This window comes from Eleginops maclovinus, chromosome 18 (genome assembly GCF_036324505.1).
Source record: "Eleginops maclovinus isolate JMC-PN-2008 ecotype Puerto Natales chromosome 18, JC_Emac_rtc_rv5, whole genome shotgun sequence".
Lineage (NCBI taxonomy): Eukaryota > Metazoa > Chordata > Actinopteri > Perciformes > Eleginopidae > Eleginops > Eleginops maclovinus.
The window spans coordinates 25481225-25502113 of NC_086366.1; the positions used below are offsets into that span (position 1 = coordinate 25481225).

General features: G+C 40.9%; 1 protein-coding gene across 1 annotated transcript in view; it reads left to right on the plus strand.

Annotated features, from left to right (window-relative positions):
* Positions 1-20889, plus strand: part of caln1 (calneuron 1) — a 109877-nt gene that overhangs the window by 25103 nt on the left and 63885 nt on the right. The window contains exons 3-4 of the mRNA XM_063907873.1: positions 6129-6272; positions 17975-18087. Coding sequence (XP_063763943.1) covers positions 6129-6272; positions 17975-18087 — 257 coding nt within the window. The remainder of the gene's footprint in view (positions 1-6128; positions 6273-17974; positions 18088-20889) is intronic.

The following is a 20889-nucleotide window of genomic DNA, read 5'->3' on the forward strand; positions in this document are numbered from 1 at the left end:
GTCCGTGGTGCTGACAGTGTTTCCTCTCTTCAATGCACTGCACACCTGAAGTCATTCATTAAACTGGCTACAGGAAGTATTAATCAGGGATCCAAATAATGTATAATTGGTGATTTTTTCATTTTATTTTCAGTAATATTTTATATTCTTATCCCCTAGAGATAAAATGATAACTTGATTGGTGGATCAGCAGAGACTTAATTAGTCTTGTGAATCCACATGAAGAGGAACATCATATTTGTTATAATTGGGTACACCTAGGCAGCTAAATCAGGATTGTGTTTTCTTTGTATCACACCTTGCAGGAAAACGAGACTCTATGGTTCTTCTGTTACTGATGATTATATTCATCTTTATTGCACCCTATTTGAACGTTTCACTCATGACAATGAACAGTTTAAGCACGCATTGGTACGGAGCCCTACAGGTGAAAATGCTCTACCAGGGCCCAAAACACTTCCACTAGAAGAAACACACTGCACTTTACAATATACAGTATAAAACTATACAATTATCACTATTCAGAGTTATCCTATTTCACGATTTAAGTGATTTGTTAGTTTATTAGTAATGACTAGGTTAGCTACGTTAGCTAGGTCAGATAGCTAGCAGATCCGCAATAATATTGGAAGGAATCTTGTTATCGCATTTTTAAAATAAACCAATAAAACGTGCATATAGGGGGAGTTTCCAGTAACAGTGACAGTTGGCCAACTTCATAATCCCTGAACATGAACAGGCACTCCGATCCCAGCTGTGTGCCCGTTTCTGTTGTGTTTTAAGATTCTTGTAGCATTTTTTATTTACAGAGTTGTGCATGTGTTGTCAAGTTGGTGACGAGAGTTCTTGATTTGCATGTGATTTTTTGAAAGTGCAGTGCTTTCCTCTAAATTGAAGTGTTTTGGGCCATTGTAGCACATTAGCACGTGTTGGCCACCATACATTTGCATCATAACTCTCTATATAACTCTAAATATGCAGAGTGGAACAAAAAAACATCAGACCTTAATATATATTTTAATCTTGAACCAGATAAGTATAAAACTTCTGCTGCCTCACGTGTCATCTTTAGTGAATTACATAATGCAAGTAAACTCGCAGCAGTAATTCAAGCATACACAGTCATGGACACACTCCCTCATATACATTTAACACCGTGAGGCTCTGCTACTGTTACATCAAAAGAGGGTTTTTTACGTCTTTTGTTACTTCTGTCCTCTTGGTAGGTGTATTGCTGTTCTAAATTTCAGTTTGTTTTGTTGGGAAACAGTTCAATATTCTCATTGCATCACAAGTATTCATGGAAAGGAGCAGTTATGCATGAAATGGACTCATTTGGAAATACAAACCTAGTCCCCATGTTGTTATACTGTTCCAACACACTCAGGCAGTCACGCAAAAGTACTCAACAAAAGCCTGACTACCTGCTAGATGTATTCATGACATGCATAGGGAATAATCTGTATGCCTTTCATGTGTGTTGTTAGCATTTGCATCCTAGAAAAACATTCTCTCTATTGTGACAAATGATGATGTTGCTTTACTTGCTCAGGAGCAGCTGTTCAGTGCTGTTTGGATGCAGGTCGCAGACTGTGACCTGGTATTGTCTACAGTAGCTGTTCAGCTCAGTCCCAACATGTTCTCTGTTAATGAGATGATTCATCATTAACACTCCATTGATATTTTGTTGTTGCATATCATTCGCCAGCAGACCGGTACACAGTGACAGCAGATAATGACATGATTGATGGGCTCATGTCATAACAGCGTTTTTGGTTCAGTTTCTTGAACACATACTGTTTGAGCGCAGCTGGAAAACACTCTATAGCAATACATTTCCACTCAGTTAGGATGATTTATTCCCCTTTGTATCAAAAAGCTGTCTTTTTCATATCATGCTGCCTTATTTATGAGAAAAATACAACCACGCCATAGATTGTGTTGCATTATTTGATTATTGGATGTGGTATAACTGAATTTGTGTTGCTGTTGAATCCAAAATGATGCAGTGTGTCCTATCTTTAAAGGAAAGAAACCCCAAGGTTGACGGGAAGGATGGGGTTAAACCTTCTACTCCACTTTCCACTCTCAAATTATTCAGTGCTCAACAGTGTGCTCATGCATGTCATGTAGCCATAGTGTTCTTCAGAGAAGTGACATTCCACCTGTATTTAAAAACACCAGAAGCCTGTCAGTTCCTCTCTCCTCACCGTACAGCCTTCTACAATCTGCAGGCTCACTTCTGAAAGATGCATTTATTAAAGCACCGCGGAGCCTGTTGATTTCACTGATGACTTGGTCACACGTTGAGCAGCCAGTGAACCAGCTGCTGACGCAACGGTGTACAAAAGAGGCTCTGCTGTGAGAGTGAGTCAGTTCATTAAAATACAACTGAACATGTAAGCAGACATTGTGATCAAACAACAACTGCAGGTTACTGCTAACTATTTCATCTAAAATGGAGATTTTAAATATCAGAATCAGCATCAAGGGGCTCATCTAGGGTGAAAAAATAACAACATGATATTACAATTTGCTGAGGACTGAACATGGTCTCCACAGATCCTTAAAAGTCTTAATTAGAAATAGAAACAAAGAAATATATATATATATATTTAAGTTCTAAAAATATCTTAACATGTCTCAAAATTGAAGGAGACAGTGTTGGACGAAGTATTCAAATCCTATACTTAAGGGCAAGTACTAATCACACTGTAAAAATACTCTGTTACAAGTGCTGGAATGAAAATGTATGTAGTATAATTAGCTAATTGTAGTATTAAATGTAAAAGTTCCCTTCCTCTAAAATAAAGTTTAAAAAAATATATCAAGAGAAATACAAATGATGTTAAACAGAAATATAGTACATATATTTCTATCAATCTGCTACTTGATCAATTGTCCAGTTTTACTAAAAGGGTTGACTTTTTTTTAACATCATATTTTATAAAGTCTTGTTTTTTCATGAAAAAGTGATTAATTCAGAGTATGTACTGTCATGTTATATTAAAGTAACTAGTAAGTGACTAGTAACTAAAGTTTGGTAGAAATTTAGTGGAGTGAAAAGTAAAATATTTCTGAGATGAACCGGGGTTGAAGTATAAAGTGTCAGTTAACGGAAATTCTAAAGTGAAGTATAATTACCTCTAAAATAATTCTTAAGAAGAGTACTTGAGTAAATGTACTTAGTTACATTACACCACTGGAGGAGATGGCATTACATTGATTTGAGGTAGAAGGAATAATCATTACTTAGTTTTTGAGTTTATTCTTTTCAGTATTTTCATTGAATTTGTGTTTTAAAAATCTGCACATAGCGCCGTCTAATTCAAAATCCTTTATGATATTCCAAAGTAACAGAACTAGCAAAGTCACAAAAAAAATGTGTTTCTGTAAGTCTATCTGTTATGTTAGTACATCCCCAGCATTGAGTAACATTGCAGAGAGTCTGGCTTCACCAGATTGGTGTTTTATATAGAGCTGCAGCACAAAGGGTTTTCTGCTGTTCATTCGTGCACTTTTGTTTGGTGCATTTGATACATTTCTCATGAGTGTGGTCACTAGAAAAGTTACATTATGGGAAACCCACAAATGTGATTTATTTGACTCCACACTGCAGCTAAAGACAAAGCCATTTCATGCAGTAAAAGTGCAGGCGCAGTGTATCACACTGTCAGGCATCTCAGAATGATTAACAGTTCAGAAAGTGGAAAACATGTGTACCTGTTTCACAAAGTTACAATCCTTGCTGTGTAATGTCTCCCTGAGGCATATTTATCACTTTTGGCTCTATAAGTTAAATGCACCTGACAACTTCATTTTTTAAGGGGAACAGTGTTCACTTTCACTATTTACCACATCTGACATTGAGGAACCATGACTGGGACCGGCTTCTGATTCCTACAGGAAATCAAATCTTATTATAAGATGAGTTTAGCCACACTGTTAGAAACCGCCACCAAAATCATGGTGATAACTAAAGCAGTTATTTTAATATATTTTAATTACAACATAAAATATGACAGTAAATATTCCACTGTTGAATGTCAAAAGCTTCAATGTGTCTTAAAAATAGTGGGACTTACAGTGTTTAAATGAGACGCTATCACGCTGAATATTAGCCGTCACTAGCTTAGCGGGGGTGACGTGAAGTCATGTGACCTTGATGTATTGTGTTTATAGCCGCTGTAGCTTTTTATTGGCGATTACGTTTAAGCTTAAAAAATCATAAAGTTGTGTTAATATGTGGAGATTATTCTGCTGAACAAAACGTGGCGGTATCATAACGTGTGTTTTTACTCAGCGCTTATCTTCAGCAGTACGTCAAAGCCAACAGGAAACTCCAATTGGTTTTTTTGGAGGGGCTCCCTGCGTCGCCCACTTTTGGATTTACCTACAGAATGTGTCATCACTGCACCGCTCTGTAATAACTGAGAGTATTGACTGCGTCAGTAAAATATCAACTATGCTTTCATAGGAGATATATTTCTGGATTATTTATGACCCCTTACTTTGTCATAAATAAATTAGCCGGCTGGGTGTTAAAGCTTCCCTTTCAAAGTATCCACTGAGGATCTTTTTGTTAACCCTTATGTTGTGTTCGAGTCTCCCGTGAAAAGTTTCAAGTTCAAATGATACAATAACTTGATAGTGACTCTGGGTTAAAGTTGGCCCAATCAAGATTCATCCTCACTTTAAACAAAGCAAAATATATATGTTTTGAGTTTTAGGGGAAATTATATTCTTATATTACTCTATTATACTCAGATAACATATTTATCCACGGTCTTCACTATAGAGAATTTAATTAGTGAATTTAATCCCATTGTTTACTTAAAAATATGTGGTAATGTGTTTTTGGGCCGTAAAATAAGATTCGAACCGGATGGTCTGGTTATGAATGCATAAGTCCTTAATTATGATGTAGTTAAAACAATATTGGATGCTGGTCATTGTTTTTGAGTGTTTTGGACTGAGTTAAATCATGGGTCAAAATATACTCGCGAACACCATGAACGGAAACAGATTTTGAACACAACGAAAGGGTTAAAAGTACATTCCCAATGTTGAGATCAAGCTGTGAGAACCCTGTTCCACTAATCAGCAAGCCTTAAGTGTGATGAATTGATTGAAGGTCAAAACTGTAAGCTATAGATAATTGGAGACATGCTAAATCAATTTTAGTCTGCAATCATTCCAAAGCAATACAGTTTGAGATGATACATAATGCATATATTCCTCAACAGTAGACATAATTTCAGCCTTAAATGCAAGAAGAGAATCGATACCCTAACTTACTGTATTTGGTCGTGCAGTGCGCTGCAAAAATATTGCTATACAGTGATAATGATATAAAGAATTTAGAACTCAATAATCCTGAGCCTCCAATCAGATATATCACATCAAAAGCAATAAGAGGAGCATCTTCTATTGTGTGCTGCTAGGAAGAATATGTGATTACAGTGGATTAATGTTTGATATACGTCTAGAATACTTATTGGAATCAGAATACTTTACATGTGTAACACATACAAGAACTGTTCAGTTCTTTAAAGTTTTGAAACTCTACCTGAAATATCTAGGTACTGGTGTCAGGGATGTTTCCTGATTCTTTTTACCATCTAAAACAAAGGGGAAGTGTGCAAAGCAGGACTGGTTTGGTACAGTGCAGGATCAGTGGAAGTGACTTTCAGAAACTGGAGAGAATAAAGGGACACACCGAAGGGTTACTTTGGAGAATGTGAAATGACTAAAGTGAGCAGAGGTGGCAGCAGCTGTGACAGCAGCGGGAGAAAATGAATCGATGGGTAGAATTGATCTTGTTAACTTGAGGCAGTGGTGCGAGACCAATTTTATAATCCGCAGACCGAAGCTTGGTCAGACAGGAAGACAGGGGGGGGGGGGGTGGAAAGGTGTGCGAGTGCTGATGAAAAAGAGAGGAATGGTGAAATGCCAGCAGGAATCATAAAATGCAAGATTATTGTGAAGTGTCTCACTGCCACAGAAAGGAATTCCAAAAATACAGATGAGTAAAGAAATAAGTGAAATACACACACAGTGAAAATGAAATAGTGTTTGTGTGAAGCAGGGGGGTACATGCTGACTCCGTTTCCCGTTTGTTTTGGCAGAGATCCGGGAGGCGTTCAAGGTGTTGGATCGTGACGGAAACGGCTTCATTTCCAAACAGGAGCTGGGCATGGCCATGCGCTCTCTGGGATACATGCCCAGCGAGGTGGAGCTGGCCATCATCATGCAGAGACTCGACATGGATGGTGAGTCACACAGTAGAGCGCAGGAATGTAATGAAGTACTTTTTACTGTCACTCCAGTACATCTTGGAAGTCAATATTGTACTTTTTAGTCCAATTCCTTTTATTTTACAGCTTTAGTTACTTTTTAGTTTCTGATTTTAATCTACGTATATAAAAATCAGAATCAGGTTCATTGCCAAGTAGAGTTACACATTCAAGAAACTTGCTTTAATCGCGATGCAAACATTAACACAATTATAGGAAATACATTTTAAGTTAAAAGCTCAAAAATGTAACAATTGAAAAAATGTTATATTTTAAAATGTAATTCAAATCCAATTTAAAAAATGAAATATTTACACCAAATATAAAATCCCAAAAAAGGTTACAGTGAATATTTGACAAAATATGGTATATACGGTACAGATGTTGTGTTGTTTATGTGGTGGGTTAAGGTCAGGGTCAATGGGGGGTCCCTGGCCTTGTTATATCCAATAATAAATTAACATATAATTATGAGCAGCATATAAAGGAAGAATAATATTAATGCAGTCCATTCGCCGTAAAGGAAATGATATCAGCTCCACCTTTACAAGCAGTGATATAGACATTAACACGTCAATAATCATAATCCTGTAATTTCATTTATATGATTCTAAAATGGACCATTACACTTATAGAATCATTTTACTATTGTACTTACAAGTCATTTTCTATGCCAATACAGTACCTTCACTTAATAACAGTAATTTTTTTACTATTTACTGTTGTTACGTAAGTAGAAATTATGAGTGCATACACACACACAAACACACACACAGTGTTTTGAGTGTCCCCTCCTTTGTGTGGTGTGAGCAGATTTACAGAACACAACAGTGTGTTTCCATGCACTCTTCCCTCCTCACATGCACACATCACATATTCTCAGTCATGTATAACTCCTTTCTTCACGCAGGCATCAGTGTATCTACATTTCAATCTCAACCAATTACTGCATGACTCATGGAAGCGTCAAAAAGAAACTAATGCTGGGAAGAGCCTGATGAAGAAAAGGCAATATTGATCAAATGTATGCACACATGACAATGTGGATTGAAATTGTAGATCAAAGTGGGTTTTATTATGGGGTGCCCAACCAACACAAATCTGAACGCATCATCAATTTATTTGCCGCAGCGCGACATTTCCCAAAATAATGTGACATAAAACCACATCCATACTGTACGTCTTTTAGCCCAAAAATACTTTTACCTACTGACTTGGGCAACAAAGAATGAATGGGGGCATCCAACACTGTACCCAGTTCTCTACATTCATCCATGTTGTTACTGCCAAACCAGTCAAACCTGAATCTGCAGAGGTTCATTCTGCAGCACTTTTGACCTTTTGTCCTTGGAGAGAACAGCAAGAAAACCCAGCGAGGTTCCAGGAAAAGCACACTGCGCTAACTGTGAATGACAGTGGGTTCACTCTTTCCTTTACAACCTGTCTCCATACACAACTTCAAAAGTCTATGCGATAGAATGGGAAAAAGCAATATGCAAATGTCAGATCACTGAAAGACATGCTGCTATAATAACCTTTGATAAGTGCTTTTCAGTTTCACTGCAGAGGGAGAAATAATACTATACATGTTCAAGGCTGAGTTTAAGATAGTTACACTTCCTTTATTCCTCCTCTGACTCATCTTCTTCACAGTCTCCAGAGTCTGAAGTTGCTTTGTGCCTCATGGCCACGTCTTGTTGCAACTTGAAGGTGAGGCGACTTTCACAGCTGACAAAAGTCACGGCAGCTTTTTCTTCCGGAAGTGTAATGCTGTTTATTTATTTATCCACCTTGTTCTCATTGTTCTTTCTGCCTCCTTGAATTGAGTTTGTTGGAGTTAATGTCTGGGAGAATGTCTTTCCCATTAAATGACACTAGGTCAACGTGTCCGTATTGATTCATGTCATTAGCAAAAACTTGGGTTTTTCTTCATTAAGGCGTTATTGAATCATAGCATCGACTGACTGCCTTGCAAGGGCGTTGTGCTTGTTCATTTGCCAAACTTCGATTAGATAAAGACAGCTCATTCAGATACGATCAAACCGCTTTAGACAAACAAATAAAGAAAGAGGCCTTCACACTCAGTTCATGTCCAAAGAAGCTTTCAGGTAAAAAAGAATCTTTCTGATTCACAGGAACAGGAATACAAAGTGACAGAACTAAAACGTGGACAGTTAAGATAACATACAAACACTTTTGGTTGGCGAATAGGAGGAATACTGCATCCTTAAAGCCCATATGTGCCCCCCCCCCCACACACACACAACAACACACACACACACTGAACTGGGTGCGCTAAACAGAATAGGCTTGAAATAATAGGTCAAAAGAAAATCTCAGTCCACTGAAATTCTCCCTACCAGTGATGCATGGATTGCATTCATCACTGCTGGCATGACATTTCTGATTAATAGTGAATGGGTTGAGGGTGGGTGAAATAATAACTCTAATGAGAGAAAGCAGTAAATTAATGGCATACAAGATTTTTTTTTAAAGCAATCCCTGCGGCCTCTGGAAGCTAATGAACCTTTTGTGTGTTACACTGACTGTTTATTTATTTAAAACCAGCCTTCTGTGTAATATGTCATAGTGATTGACTATGGAGACAGTACAGGTGTCTACGCGGATCCTAAAGGGCGCTTGTCTTTAAAATGGACAAAGTTGTGCTCTATCTGTCTGTAAATCAAGCTAACTTACATTACACCAATCTTACAAGCTAGCTAGCAAATATTAGCTATCTCCATATTGGTGGCTCTAGTCAATACAATTAGGGGGGGGGGGATTACTTATCAGTCCTTCAAATGTATAAACATGCAAATTGCGAAAGGCATTGTAAACATACATTTTGATTTGTTTACATTCAACACCTGTCAGACAGTGATGCCAGGGATCTTTAAGACATGCACTGAAACAACCCACCCAAAATGAGTAAATCAACCACCAGAACCAATCCACCAACAGAATGCATTATAGCAGCACAAACTGAGGACTGAGACCTAGATCGTGTTATCCTGAGAAACATTTTCATTGACCTGATGGACACTCAAGTAACTTTTAAGGAGAAAAACTCTTCTGAAGTCAATGTTTTCCAGGGACAGGAGGGGCATTTGTGCACACACACACACACACACACACACACACACACACACACACACACACACACACACACACACACACACACACACACACACACACACACACACACACACACACACAACACACACACACACACACACACACACACACACACACACACACACACACACACACACACACACACACACACACACACACACACTATCATTCACACACACACACACACACACACACAGTCATCATGCCATTCATACAGGGTCAGGGGGCTACCAAGCAAGGTGCCACCTGCTCAAGGAAGCTAACAATCACTATCATTCACACACATTGGGGTGACATGTTAACTGCAGGATGAACCACACAACCTGCTCCATCACACTCTGATCGGAGGATGTGAGAAGATGTCTTCATAATATGCAGTTATATTTCCAAATATGAATGAACCTGTTTTTATTTTGGGGTATACAGAGCTTTTGATAAAAGGCTCTTTTCATATGAATTTTGTTGACCTATGATGTTGACATTAGTAACACAGCTATTAATCAAAGGTTGCCTTTATGGAATTGGGGGTTAGGTATTAGCAGTTGAATGAGAATGGATGGCAGTGATTGTATCTTGGCCAAGTCTGCGGCCGTGAGGATTGGATCCACGGTCACAGCCATTGATTGTGAGCCCAGCAGCCAAGTCCGGCTGGTCTCTAGAAGATACTGACCAATTGTCTGCTCCACTCGTCACTGCTCTCAAGCCTATCCATGTGATTGCTATTGAGCTGTCTATGCCCTTCATCGAGAAGTGTGAATACTGTTCTTGGTTCCAGATTGCAGCATTGCACCAACCTTCTTTTTTCTAAATGTAGACGACGCATGTTCTTCTTTTTCTTCCTGTGTCAATTTCCTTGAAGCCATTTTTCTCTTTGACTTTGACTCCAACCTATAAATATGGATCTATAGACTTGTAATAACTAACCAACAGGGACCTACACTTCGTTTTATACCTGTTTGTATTTGATCAAAGTTGTTTGTCTGTATCTAAGGGAAGAAGGACTTTGCATCCTTTTTTGTAATAATTTAGCATACTAATTCAAGCTGAAGCACAAATGCTTGCTGCAGACTTGTCTAAAGCGGGTGGTTTGAACATTAATGAATACATGGACTCATGTTAAAGCAAAGCCAGGCAAGACATGTCTATTTATAAAGCACACTTCAACACAAGGCATCTCAAAGAGCTTTACAAAAAGTAATTGATAGTAGGCTGACTTTGTTAGAGAGAGCTGAGCCAGAATGCAAAGTAATAATGTATGGATAGATGAAGGCCTACTTTGGAGTTGTCTTAATGTGTGGTTGCCAATTGAATCTGACCACTGACTTTTATTCAATCCTCTTTGGCTCCAAAATCCAATTACTGTATAGTTCACTAAACTTACTCAGGGCTTGTATCGGACCATATTCCCTGGTGAAATAGTTATGTAAATATAAGTGTTCACTATATGTTAGGGCACGGCTTCTTTATGATTGGCAGGTCGCTATCAAGGTGTTGTCTTTGTTTCGATTTTACAACTTTAACCCTTTCACACTTTTTTTACATTCATGGAAGTTAACTGTAACATTTTGTTTGGTCATTGTAATCAACTAGTTTCACTTCTGGTTCCAAAAAAAAGAAAACGGCACTGGCAAAAATCCCAAACTAAAAGGAAAACCATGGTCAACAAACCAAAGGCATCACAGTGCTTCATCCACTTCTTATACACAGTCTGGCCACCTGAAATTCAACTTTACCTAGTTTTTAACCCTATTTTTCTTGAGTAAAACATGTTATCCTTTAGCTGCTAGATCTCACACTTGCTAGATCTTGTCATCTACACTAGTCTCTAACTTGATCCGCCTGCTGTTTGTTCCTGGGCAGAGAGTATGTAGCCGTTTTGTCAGGAGTTGTTAGCTGCCGGACTCAGGGTTGATGAGAACCATACAAAACAGGACTTTAAACTCCTTTCACGTTCCACTCAGTCATCCTGTCTAACCTTGAACCTGTTCACCCAATCCCCCTTATCTCTACTGTGGTCCATCCATCCTCCCGTCCCGACATCCTAGAATCTAGGAATCTTGCCCTGCAGTCCTGCTGAATATGCATGGCTACAAGTGCAGTCAGTGTAGCATTAAACGTGACAGTGTCTGTATTCCCGAGAGTTGCTGGCACAGTTGGAGCAGGATCAGAGTTACTGTAGGTCAGGAAACATTATGTGTTTTGCTGCATCGTTAGGTTACATCCTGACACAGATACAGGAAGAAAAAAAAAGACAGCAAACAACCTGGGTTTTGAAAGAATTAAAGACAGTATCTTAGCCGTTCAGCTGCTGATATGGTCTTACTTTAGGTTGTATTTGTCATAGCTATAAATTCACTTATTGTAAAAGCAAGTGAGCTGTCGGTCCACCCTATTTAAAAAAAAACGTATCTAAACATATGGTTAAGACAAACAGACAAACTCTGCATGGGAGATAAAAGCAAACCTCAGTGGGGTTTAAAACAACTCCACTCAAAGATAAAAAATAAGGTGATTTTGAATGTGTTGCTATCCGCAGAGTTCTGATGTTTGGTGTTGGCAGTAGTTTGAATGAGCAGGCTCCCAGATTAGTCCTGTTGGATTCCATGTACTCAGCAGAAGCTTCATGTTGTGTCTGATACAGTAACTGGGACTTTGATCTTTTTCATATCCACAACGATAGAGACAGTCAGAGCTCATTATTTTTATTTTGTGTCTCTGTAGCAAACTTCACTGTATGATTGGAAGCTTGCTGTGCTTGAATTAAAACAACAAAGACACCATCACTGTTCGTATTTCTCCTTAAGCCAAGACATAGTATGTTATAACAAAAAGAAACTGCAGGAAAACTTTTGCAACCCTTAAGGTATCAATTATATATATGCTATGTTTTTCGGTTTATTCCAGGAAAGGTTCACAGCCTACTTTTCCCTCAACACCCAGCGTAGCCAGTTAGCCTCTCACTCAAAACCCTATACTGTATACTGCATATCAAGTGCAGTCACAGTGATGTCACCTATTAGTTTGTGGTCTTTGGCTCAGAAGCCTTGAGTTTGACATTTTGGTCATCTCCAACTTGTTTTTTTTGGAACTGGAAGTGACACCAAAGGGTGAAGCTATAGCAGTACAACTGAATGCTCAACAAGTTACTGATAGTTTCAGGGTTGGGGGAAATAGGACCCAAGTGCAGTAAATCAAGGGGAGGCAGGTAGTGGTCCAAACAAAGAGTGAGCTTTATTCAAAAGCTGTTGACGAAAACACGAAGCAAAGGAATACAGGACAACAAAACACTTAGCTTGACACATGAAGGGCGACAGGAACAGGCAGGTATCATGAACAAGATCAGGTGAGAAATGACGACGACCGAACAAGAGCCAAAAGGGTGGGTGGAGTGGGTCCGGATGAGGGATTTGGGCAGGCGGCACGGGGGCAAGACAGAGGACGAGGAGGGTGTCTCGGGCGGACGACCCGGGGGCAAGGCAGAGCATGACACAGAGCATGGACAGCGCTTGTGGCAAAGGAACTGAGGGGGTCGGAGACATGGGCATAGACCACGGCAAGGGAACTCCGGGGGACTGAGCCAGGGGCGTAGACCATGCGAGGGAACTCTGGAGGCCGGAAACATGGGCGGAGGCCACAGCGAGGGAATTCCGGAGGCCGGAGACATGGGCGAGGACATGGGCGGAGGTAGGGGGGTAGACCGTGGCAAGGGAATTCCGGAGGCCGGATACAGGGGCGGGGACATGGGCGGAGGTAGGGGCATAGACCGTGGCGAAGGAACTCTGCAGGACGACCTGGAGAACGGTGGAATAGCTCCGGAGGACCACGAGGCAGGAGGAGGCCGGTGCAGGCCACACGAGGAACCCTCTGGAGGACGGGCAGGAGGTTGGCGGGACCACTCTGGAGAAAGGTAAGGAGCACCTGGAGCAGGAGGTGGCAGGGCCACCGAGGAGACAAGAGCACCATTCGGCAGGACCCCCGATGGGACATGAGCTGTTGACGGCAGGACTCCCGTTGGTACTGGCGTCGGCGGGGCCCCGAAGAGGCAGGCAGTGACTTCGGTGGGACCCCCGGTAGTACTGGTATTGGCTGGACCACCGATGGGACATGAACTAGAGTTGGTGGGACATGAGCTTGAGTCGACGGGACATGAACTTGAGTCGGAGGGACCCCCAACGGGACAGGGACATGCATCAGCCGGGCCCCCGACTAGACAGGGAAATGGGTCGGCCGGGCCCCCGACTGGAAAGGGACATGGATCGGTGGGACCACCAACGGACCAGGTGTCGGAGGGACCAGCGACTTCACGGGATGAGGAGTTGGCGGGACCCCCGGCGGAACAGGTGACGGCGGGACCCCCAACAGAACAAGAACAGGTGTTGGTGGGACCCCTGACGGAACAGGTGTCAGTGGGACCCCCAACTGGACAGGCGAAGCTGGGGTCGACTCGACAGGTGAGGCTAGAGGCGATGCTGGAGTCGACTGGATAGGAGAAGCTTGGGTTGACTGGACAGGCGAGGCGGGAGTCACCAGGACAGGCGTGGCTGGGGTCGACTGGACAGGCGAGGCTGGAGTCGCCTGGACAGGCGAGGGTGGAGACGGCAGGACAGGTGTGGCTGGAGTCGACTGGAAAGGCGTGGCTGGAGTCGAATGGACAGGCGAGGCTGCAGGAGGCTTGGCTGCAGGAGCACGGGCTGGTAGTCATGCCCTGCACCACTTAGCAGACTGCTGTAGGCTCCGTGGACCTCCAAAGGCAAGGCGGGATCCCAAGAAGGGATTGGTGGCTGGAGGATGTCCCTTTGGGCTGCATGAAAAAATTCTCAGCCATTTTGGCAACAAGCTTTTTAGCCACGGCTTCTTGGTGACCTCCAAATGTGCCTCTATTAGGGCAGCTTTTTTTGGCCCTGTAAGAGGAGGCTCTCCTCCAATCCTCAAAAATGCACTCCAGAGTGTATGTAAGCTCATACTGCTCTTGGTGTGTAGTAAGAACTGCTGGGTCCATATCTGGTTCGGTCGTACTGTCGGGGGTTGGGGAAACAGGACCTAAGTGCAGTAAATCAAGGGGAGGCAGGTAGGGGTCCAAACAAAAAGCGTGCTTTATTCAAAAGCTGTTGACGAAAACACGAAGCAAGGGGATTACAGGACAACAAAAACACTTAGCTTGACACATGAAGGGCGACAGGAACAGGAAGGTATCATGAACAAGATCAGGTGAGAAATGACGATGACAGAACAACAGGCAAAAGGGAAACAGGGACTAAATACACATGGGTAATCACAAGACGAGACACAGCTGGAAGGAGGAGGAGAAACACAGGGGCAACAGGTGAACACAATGACACAATCAGGAGGGAAACACAGACAGGAAGTGAAGCTAAACATGAAACAAGAGGCGAAAACAAGGACATGACAGACACAAAACAAGGATCATGACGGATAGGTGACAGTAGTGTCACAATTATTTTTTATGAACTGAAAACCCTTAAAAATTAGCACCCAAATTGAAAAACACCATGGCGGTCAGGTAAGAGAAGCAGGGTGGACCCAAATAAGACAAATCTGACAAGACAAAAGAGAACAGAACTTACCAATCACGATAAAACTAGGATCCAACAAAGAGTAAACGGAAAGAACATGACTCAAATAAAAGCAGAACTAATGAGGGGAGAAAGCGCAGACCAGGAGGTCAGGTGGTTGCAGGGCTAATGAGGAACAGGTGGAACTAATAAGACCATCAAAACAGGCCAGAAAACACACAAAGACAGGACATAAAAACAGACATGATACAAGAAAAGAACATTTTTTTTAATCTGTAAAATGGGAAGCAAAATAGCAACATCATGACAATAGTTCCATAAAGCATACACTGCTTTATGGCATATTTTACTCTAAATAGGATCATTCTAAAAAAATAAACCAGCCTGTTTTGAAGAAGTCTTATAACTAGCAAATGAGACCATAAGCCCAATACGAAAGTGTTTGATGAGGCAATAAATCCAGTGAGAAGTACGGTCATGCTCTCACTGGTTTTTATACAATCTGATGTCTGTTTGCAATCTGTAGATTCTCCCCTTGTTGTGGTGAGGATCCTACTTTAATCACTCTCTTTTTGGGGTTTCAATTTTACAGCCCTGAGGGTGCAGCCTGTTTCAAACTAATGAAGAGATACCAGTGAGGTTGTGTTGAACATAACCTTCCCACAGTGTAACGTGGGAAAGTTGACCCACACATTATGGTCCTGTGTTCACTTAACACCTTTTTGTGAGCACCAGCATCTTTTATAATGGATTCCGTTGAGAACAGAGTGCATGTTATTGCAAGTGGCAGCCTCGAGCAAAAGTGTGGCCCAAAGCATGTTTTTAGTCAGGGCGCACCAACTTTTTTGTGTAGAAACTATCAAAGCAAAGACCAAAAAGGGATTTTTGTTTGTGCAGATCGGTCGGGCGGACCCTGCATGTTGCTGCTGGCGAGGTTGTGACTTTAACCTCCGTATGCGGATCATCCTCCTCGCTCAGCTGTCAGACTGAGCGGTGAAGCTCATTCAGTTAAAGTGAGAGGGCAAGAACCCTCCAGTTGGTGTTCATGGTTTGAAAAACAATGTCAAACAAATACAGTGGGGCAAAAAAGTATTTAGTCAGCCACCAATTGTGCAAGTTCTCCCATTTAAAAAGATGAGAGAGGCCTGTAATTTTTATCATAGGTACACCTCAACTATGAGAGACAAAATGAGAAAAAAAAATCCAGAAAATCACATTGTAGGATTTTTAAAGAATTTATTGGTAAACTCCTCGGTAAAATAAGTATTTGGTCACCTACAAACAAGCAAGATTTCTGGCTCTCACAGACCTGTAACTTCTTCTTTAAGAGGCTCCTCTGTCCTCCACTCGTTACCTGTATTAATGGCACCTTTTTGAACTCGTTATCAGTATAAAAGACACCTGTCCACAACCTCAAACAGTCATACTCCAAACTCCACTATGGCCAAGACCAAAGAGCTGTCAAAGGAGACCAGAGACAAAATTGTAGACCTGCACCAGGCTGGGAAAACTGAATCTGCAATAGGTAAGCAGCTTGGTGTGAAGAAATCAACTGTGGGAGCAATTATTAGAAAATGGAAGACATACAAGACCACTGCTAATCTCCCTCGATCTGGGGCTCCACGCAAGATCTCACCCCGTGGGGTCAAAATGATCACAAGAACGGTGAGCAAAAATCCCACAACCACACGGGGGGACCTAGTGAATGACCTGCAGAGAGCTGGGACCAAAGTAACAGAGGCTACCATCAGTAACACACTACACCGCCAGGGACTTAAATCCTGCAGTTCCAGACGTGTCCCCCTGCTTAAGCCAGTACATGTCCAGGCCCGTCTGAAGTTTGCTAGAGGGCATTTGGATGATCCAGAAGAGGATTGGGAGAATGTCATATGGTCAGATGAAACCAAAATAGAACTTTTTGGTAAAAACTCAACTCGTCGTGTTTGGAGGAGAAAGAATGCAGAGTTGCATCCAAAGAACACCATACCTACTGTGAAGCATGGGGGTGGAAACATCATGCTTTGGGGCTGTTTTTCTGCAAAGGGACCAGGACGACTGATCCGTGTAAAGGAAAGAATGAATGGGGCCATGTATCGTGAGATTTTGAGTGAAAACCTCCTTCCATCAGCAAGGGCACTGAAGATGAAGCGTGGCTGGGCATGACAATGATCCCAAACACACCGCCAGGGCAACGAAGGAGTGGCTTCTTAAGAAGCATTTCAAGGTCCTGGAGTGGCCTAGCCAGTCTCCAGATCTCAACCCCATAGAAAATCTTTGGAGGGAGTCGAAAGTCCGTGTTGCCCAGCGACAGCCCCAAAACATCACTGCTTTAGAGGAGATCTGCATGGAGGAATGGGCCAAAATACCAGCAACAGTGTGTGAAAACCTTGTGAAGACTTACAGAAAACGTTTGACCTCTGTCATTGCCAACAAAGGGTATATAACAAAGTATTGAGATGAACTTTTGTTATTGACCAAATACTTATTTTCCACAATCATTTGAAAATAATTCTTTAAAAATCCTACAATGTGATTTTCTGGATTTTTTTTTCTCATTCTGTCTCTCATAGTTGAGGTATACCTATGATAAAAAATACAGGCCTCTCTCATCTTTTTAAATGGGAGAACTTGCACAATTGGTGGCTGACTAAATACTTTTTTGCCCCACTGTATATAGAAGCACATACAGTACATACAATAAGTCCAAGGGGGCCGAGCTAATCAGTCATACAGCATATTGTTGTTATCAAGATATCGTTGTCATAGAAATACAAAAGAAGTGGTGTTTTTATGTAAACACAGGGACCCTTGATGACACGTTTGGACTAACTCTCCAGGGAAAAAAGTCACTTCTCATTATAGTTGGGATGAGTGCTGTTTGGTTTGATATCACCTTTAGGATATGCAGGATGGTCTCGATTGTAAGAAAGTTCATTTACGTAAAAATGTTGGAAACAATGCAAATATCAGCAGGAAATAATCTGTCCTTTTTTCATATTTTTCTGTCAGGTGATGGACAGGTAGATTTCGAGGAGTTTATGACGATCCTTGGACCCAAACTCCTGTCGTCTGAAACGAGGGAGGGCTTCCTGGGCAGCACAATAGATAGCATCTTCTGGCAGGTAAGACTTTATCCTGCTCTGTTCACTTTGCTGAATCATGGTTTGAGCTGGTATGGCTCAGTTAAAATTAATTTGCTTCAAGGACAAAACAACGGATGAATAGTCCTGTCTTTTGTCAACCATTCTTGATTTCTTTTCCTCGAAACCAAGGGCAATAACTATTTTATTTTTTGGTGAGGTTTTTGAAGTGGTTGTCGGTCTGCTTAAAGTGATTGAAGGGGTTCACTATAATCTGATTAAGGTATCGTTTTCCGAATGATCCCAGAGGAGAAACAAAATACCCTAGGGACCAAAATAAATATATATATATATTTGGTTGAATATCAAGATGTTCATATTTCATAGTGCAGTATTATACATATTTTGATGCCCCTGAATGTGACATTGTAATCTGAGAAGAAAGGTCTACTTGGAACCAGGAGAAAGGCTATGGTAATTATAGTACAATCGGGAATGCATGCAAAGCAGAGGGAAGAAATCATGTTGCCATTGTCCACTCTTCTCATGTTTCTATTTTTGGCCTCCTCGTCCTCTCTTCTACTTCCCTGACCTGTGATCCAAAAATCAATCTCAGCACTCTATTTGAAGGATGTCTATATTCCTAAAATAAATCTGAAGAAGGGAGAAGGCTATTAGTGAGGAGGCACTGGTGGATCTTTGCACAAGTCTTCCAGCACCTGTGACATACCAGAGAGCATGAAACAATGCTGGACAATACAAACCACCTTATGCCAAATTATATATTATGTCATTAACATGGTTATGCTCATTTGAAAGAGATCATAAAATACTGTTATAGGCTATACATAATAAAGATGGCTCATGCAGCTGTGACACACATCATATTTTATTTACGTTACTTTAAAATGATCGTCTGAACCGTTTTGTTACATGCCTGTTGCTTCACCACCTACTGCTTCCTCGCCACTACAAGCATCTTGGAAAGTAAAGTTGGATTAATATTTAAGTATTTGTAGCCATACAAGTAGCTTACAAGTAGCAAGTATACTATACAAGTACTTACACAGACTACACAGATAGTTGGATCAACATGCAGAGGGAGATTACCTGTGTGTGTCCTTTTAATTGACAGAATGGGTTAAAAGTGCAGCAGCCTTCTCTCACACAGTAAAATGTGATTTTAGATGACATCAAAAACCTACCTACAGATTTCAACATAATGGTTGTCTTATCTCAATACATTTCGAGTAGGTAATTCATTCATTAATAATTGCATGTTTTCCAAAAGTAAACTTCACTTGTCTGAATGAAAGTCATTTTTAAGTCTGTCAATCTTGTTAAAAGAAATAGATATTTTTTCAAGTGTCCCATTAGTCCCACTGTTTCTTTACATCTTTGGTTGGCAGGGCAAGTCAAAAGCCCCATATAGAGTGGTTGATGTTATCCGAAGTGCTGGTAATATATGACCCTGACAGAACTGCCTTTGGAGAATTAACACAGCCTTTTAGTGAGTGAGACAGAGAGTGATCAATGTGTGTGACAATAGAAAGACAGAGAAGGCATGAATAGAGACAAATGGAGCAGGTGTAAGAGACAGAACAGACATTTGGCACTGATAGTCTCACTTGGCAGGCCCCTCCTCTGCATGTTATCACTGACTTGACCCCAACGTTTTCTCTGGGGCAGGATCTCGTGGTTTACACCACCGGGACACAAGTCCACGAGGGTATGAGTGCAGGATGGGCTGCCAGCCCCATTTGGCTGCTGCAGTGCCCTTGGCTTATGCAGAAAGCCAGTGGGCCTGAGAAGTTTTAAACCTTCCAAGTAAAACTGGTGGTACTGGGATGGCTGGGTTTGGGTTTCTTACTTCTCACTGCTCACATTTTCCGTCTGATAAATTATTGCTTAGCAGCTGGACTCATTTGCTACTCCCGCGTTGGATTTTTTTTTTACAAGAATAAATGAACCAAAACCTTGATTTATTAAATTATGCGTCCACATGCCTCACGGATGATTAGTTGCTTGATGTATTACAGTTGTGTGCTTGTTTGGTTTGTTAATGGACTGTGTGCGACACAGTGGTGGACAAAGTAACAAAGTACATTTACCAAAGAACCACACTATTTTGTCATACTTTACTTCAGTATGTCCATTGTATGCTACGTTATACTTCTACTCCATTGTAATTAAAGGTCAAATATTACCCTTTTTACACCAGAACTATTTAACTGGACTCTCTGACGGCTGTCCGAGGTGCTGATCATCTTAAACATGTCTCCCACCCACTCCTTGACACACTGATCAGGCACAAGAGTACCTTCAGTGAAAGACTCATTCTACCAAGATGCACCATAGAGTGAAGTGGAAGTCCTTCCTGCCTGTACTGCCTGCACTCTGACCTAATATGTTATGTTTTATTGGACATTTTACTTTTGGTTTTATTTCTATATATCCTATCTTATCTCTTATTGCACATACTTATTATTATATTATATAATATATTATATTTTATTTCAGTTTTATTTTATTATTATTATTTTCTAATGGAAAACTGTCACAAAAACAATGTCCCCTGGAATTATTACAGAGTTGCTAGTTACTTTGAAATACTTATATGATATGATGCAGTAATTTACTACCAATATACACAAATAAAACCCAGTATATAAAAAAAGAATCTAAAATTAGCACCATATTGACAAACTGAAAATGCCCATGTATTGGTCATTGATAATTGGTGGATAATTATATAAAAACACAATATATTGAAAAGAGTACTTTTAATATTGATACCATTCATTTAACTGATATAAAGTATAAACCTATGCTCAGCTTCTTCTC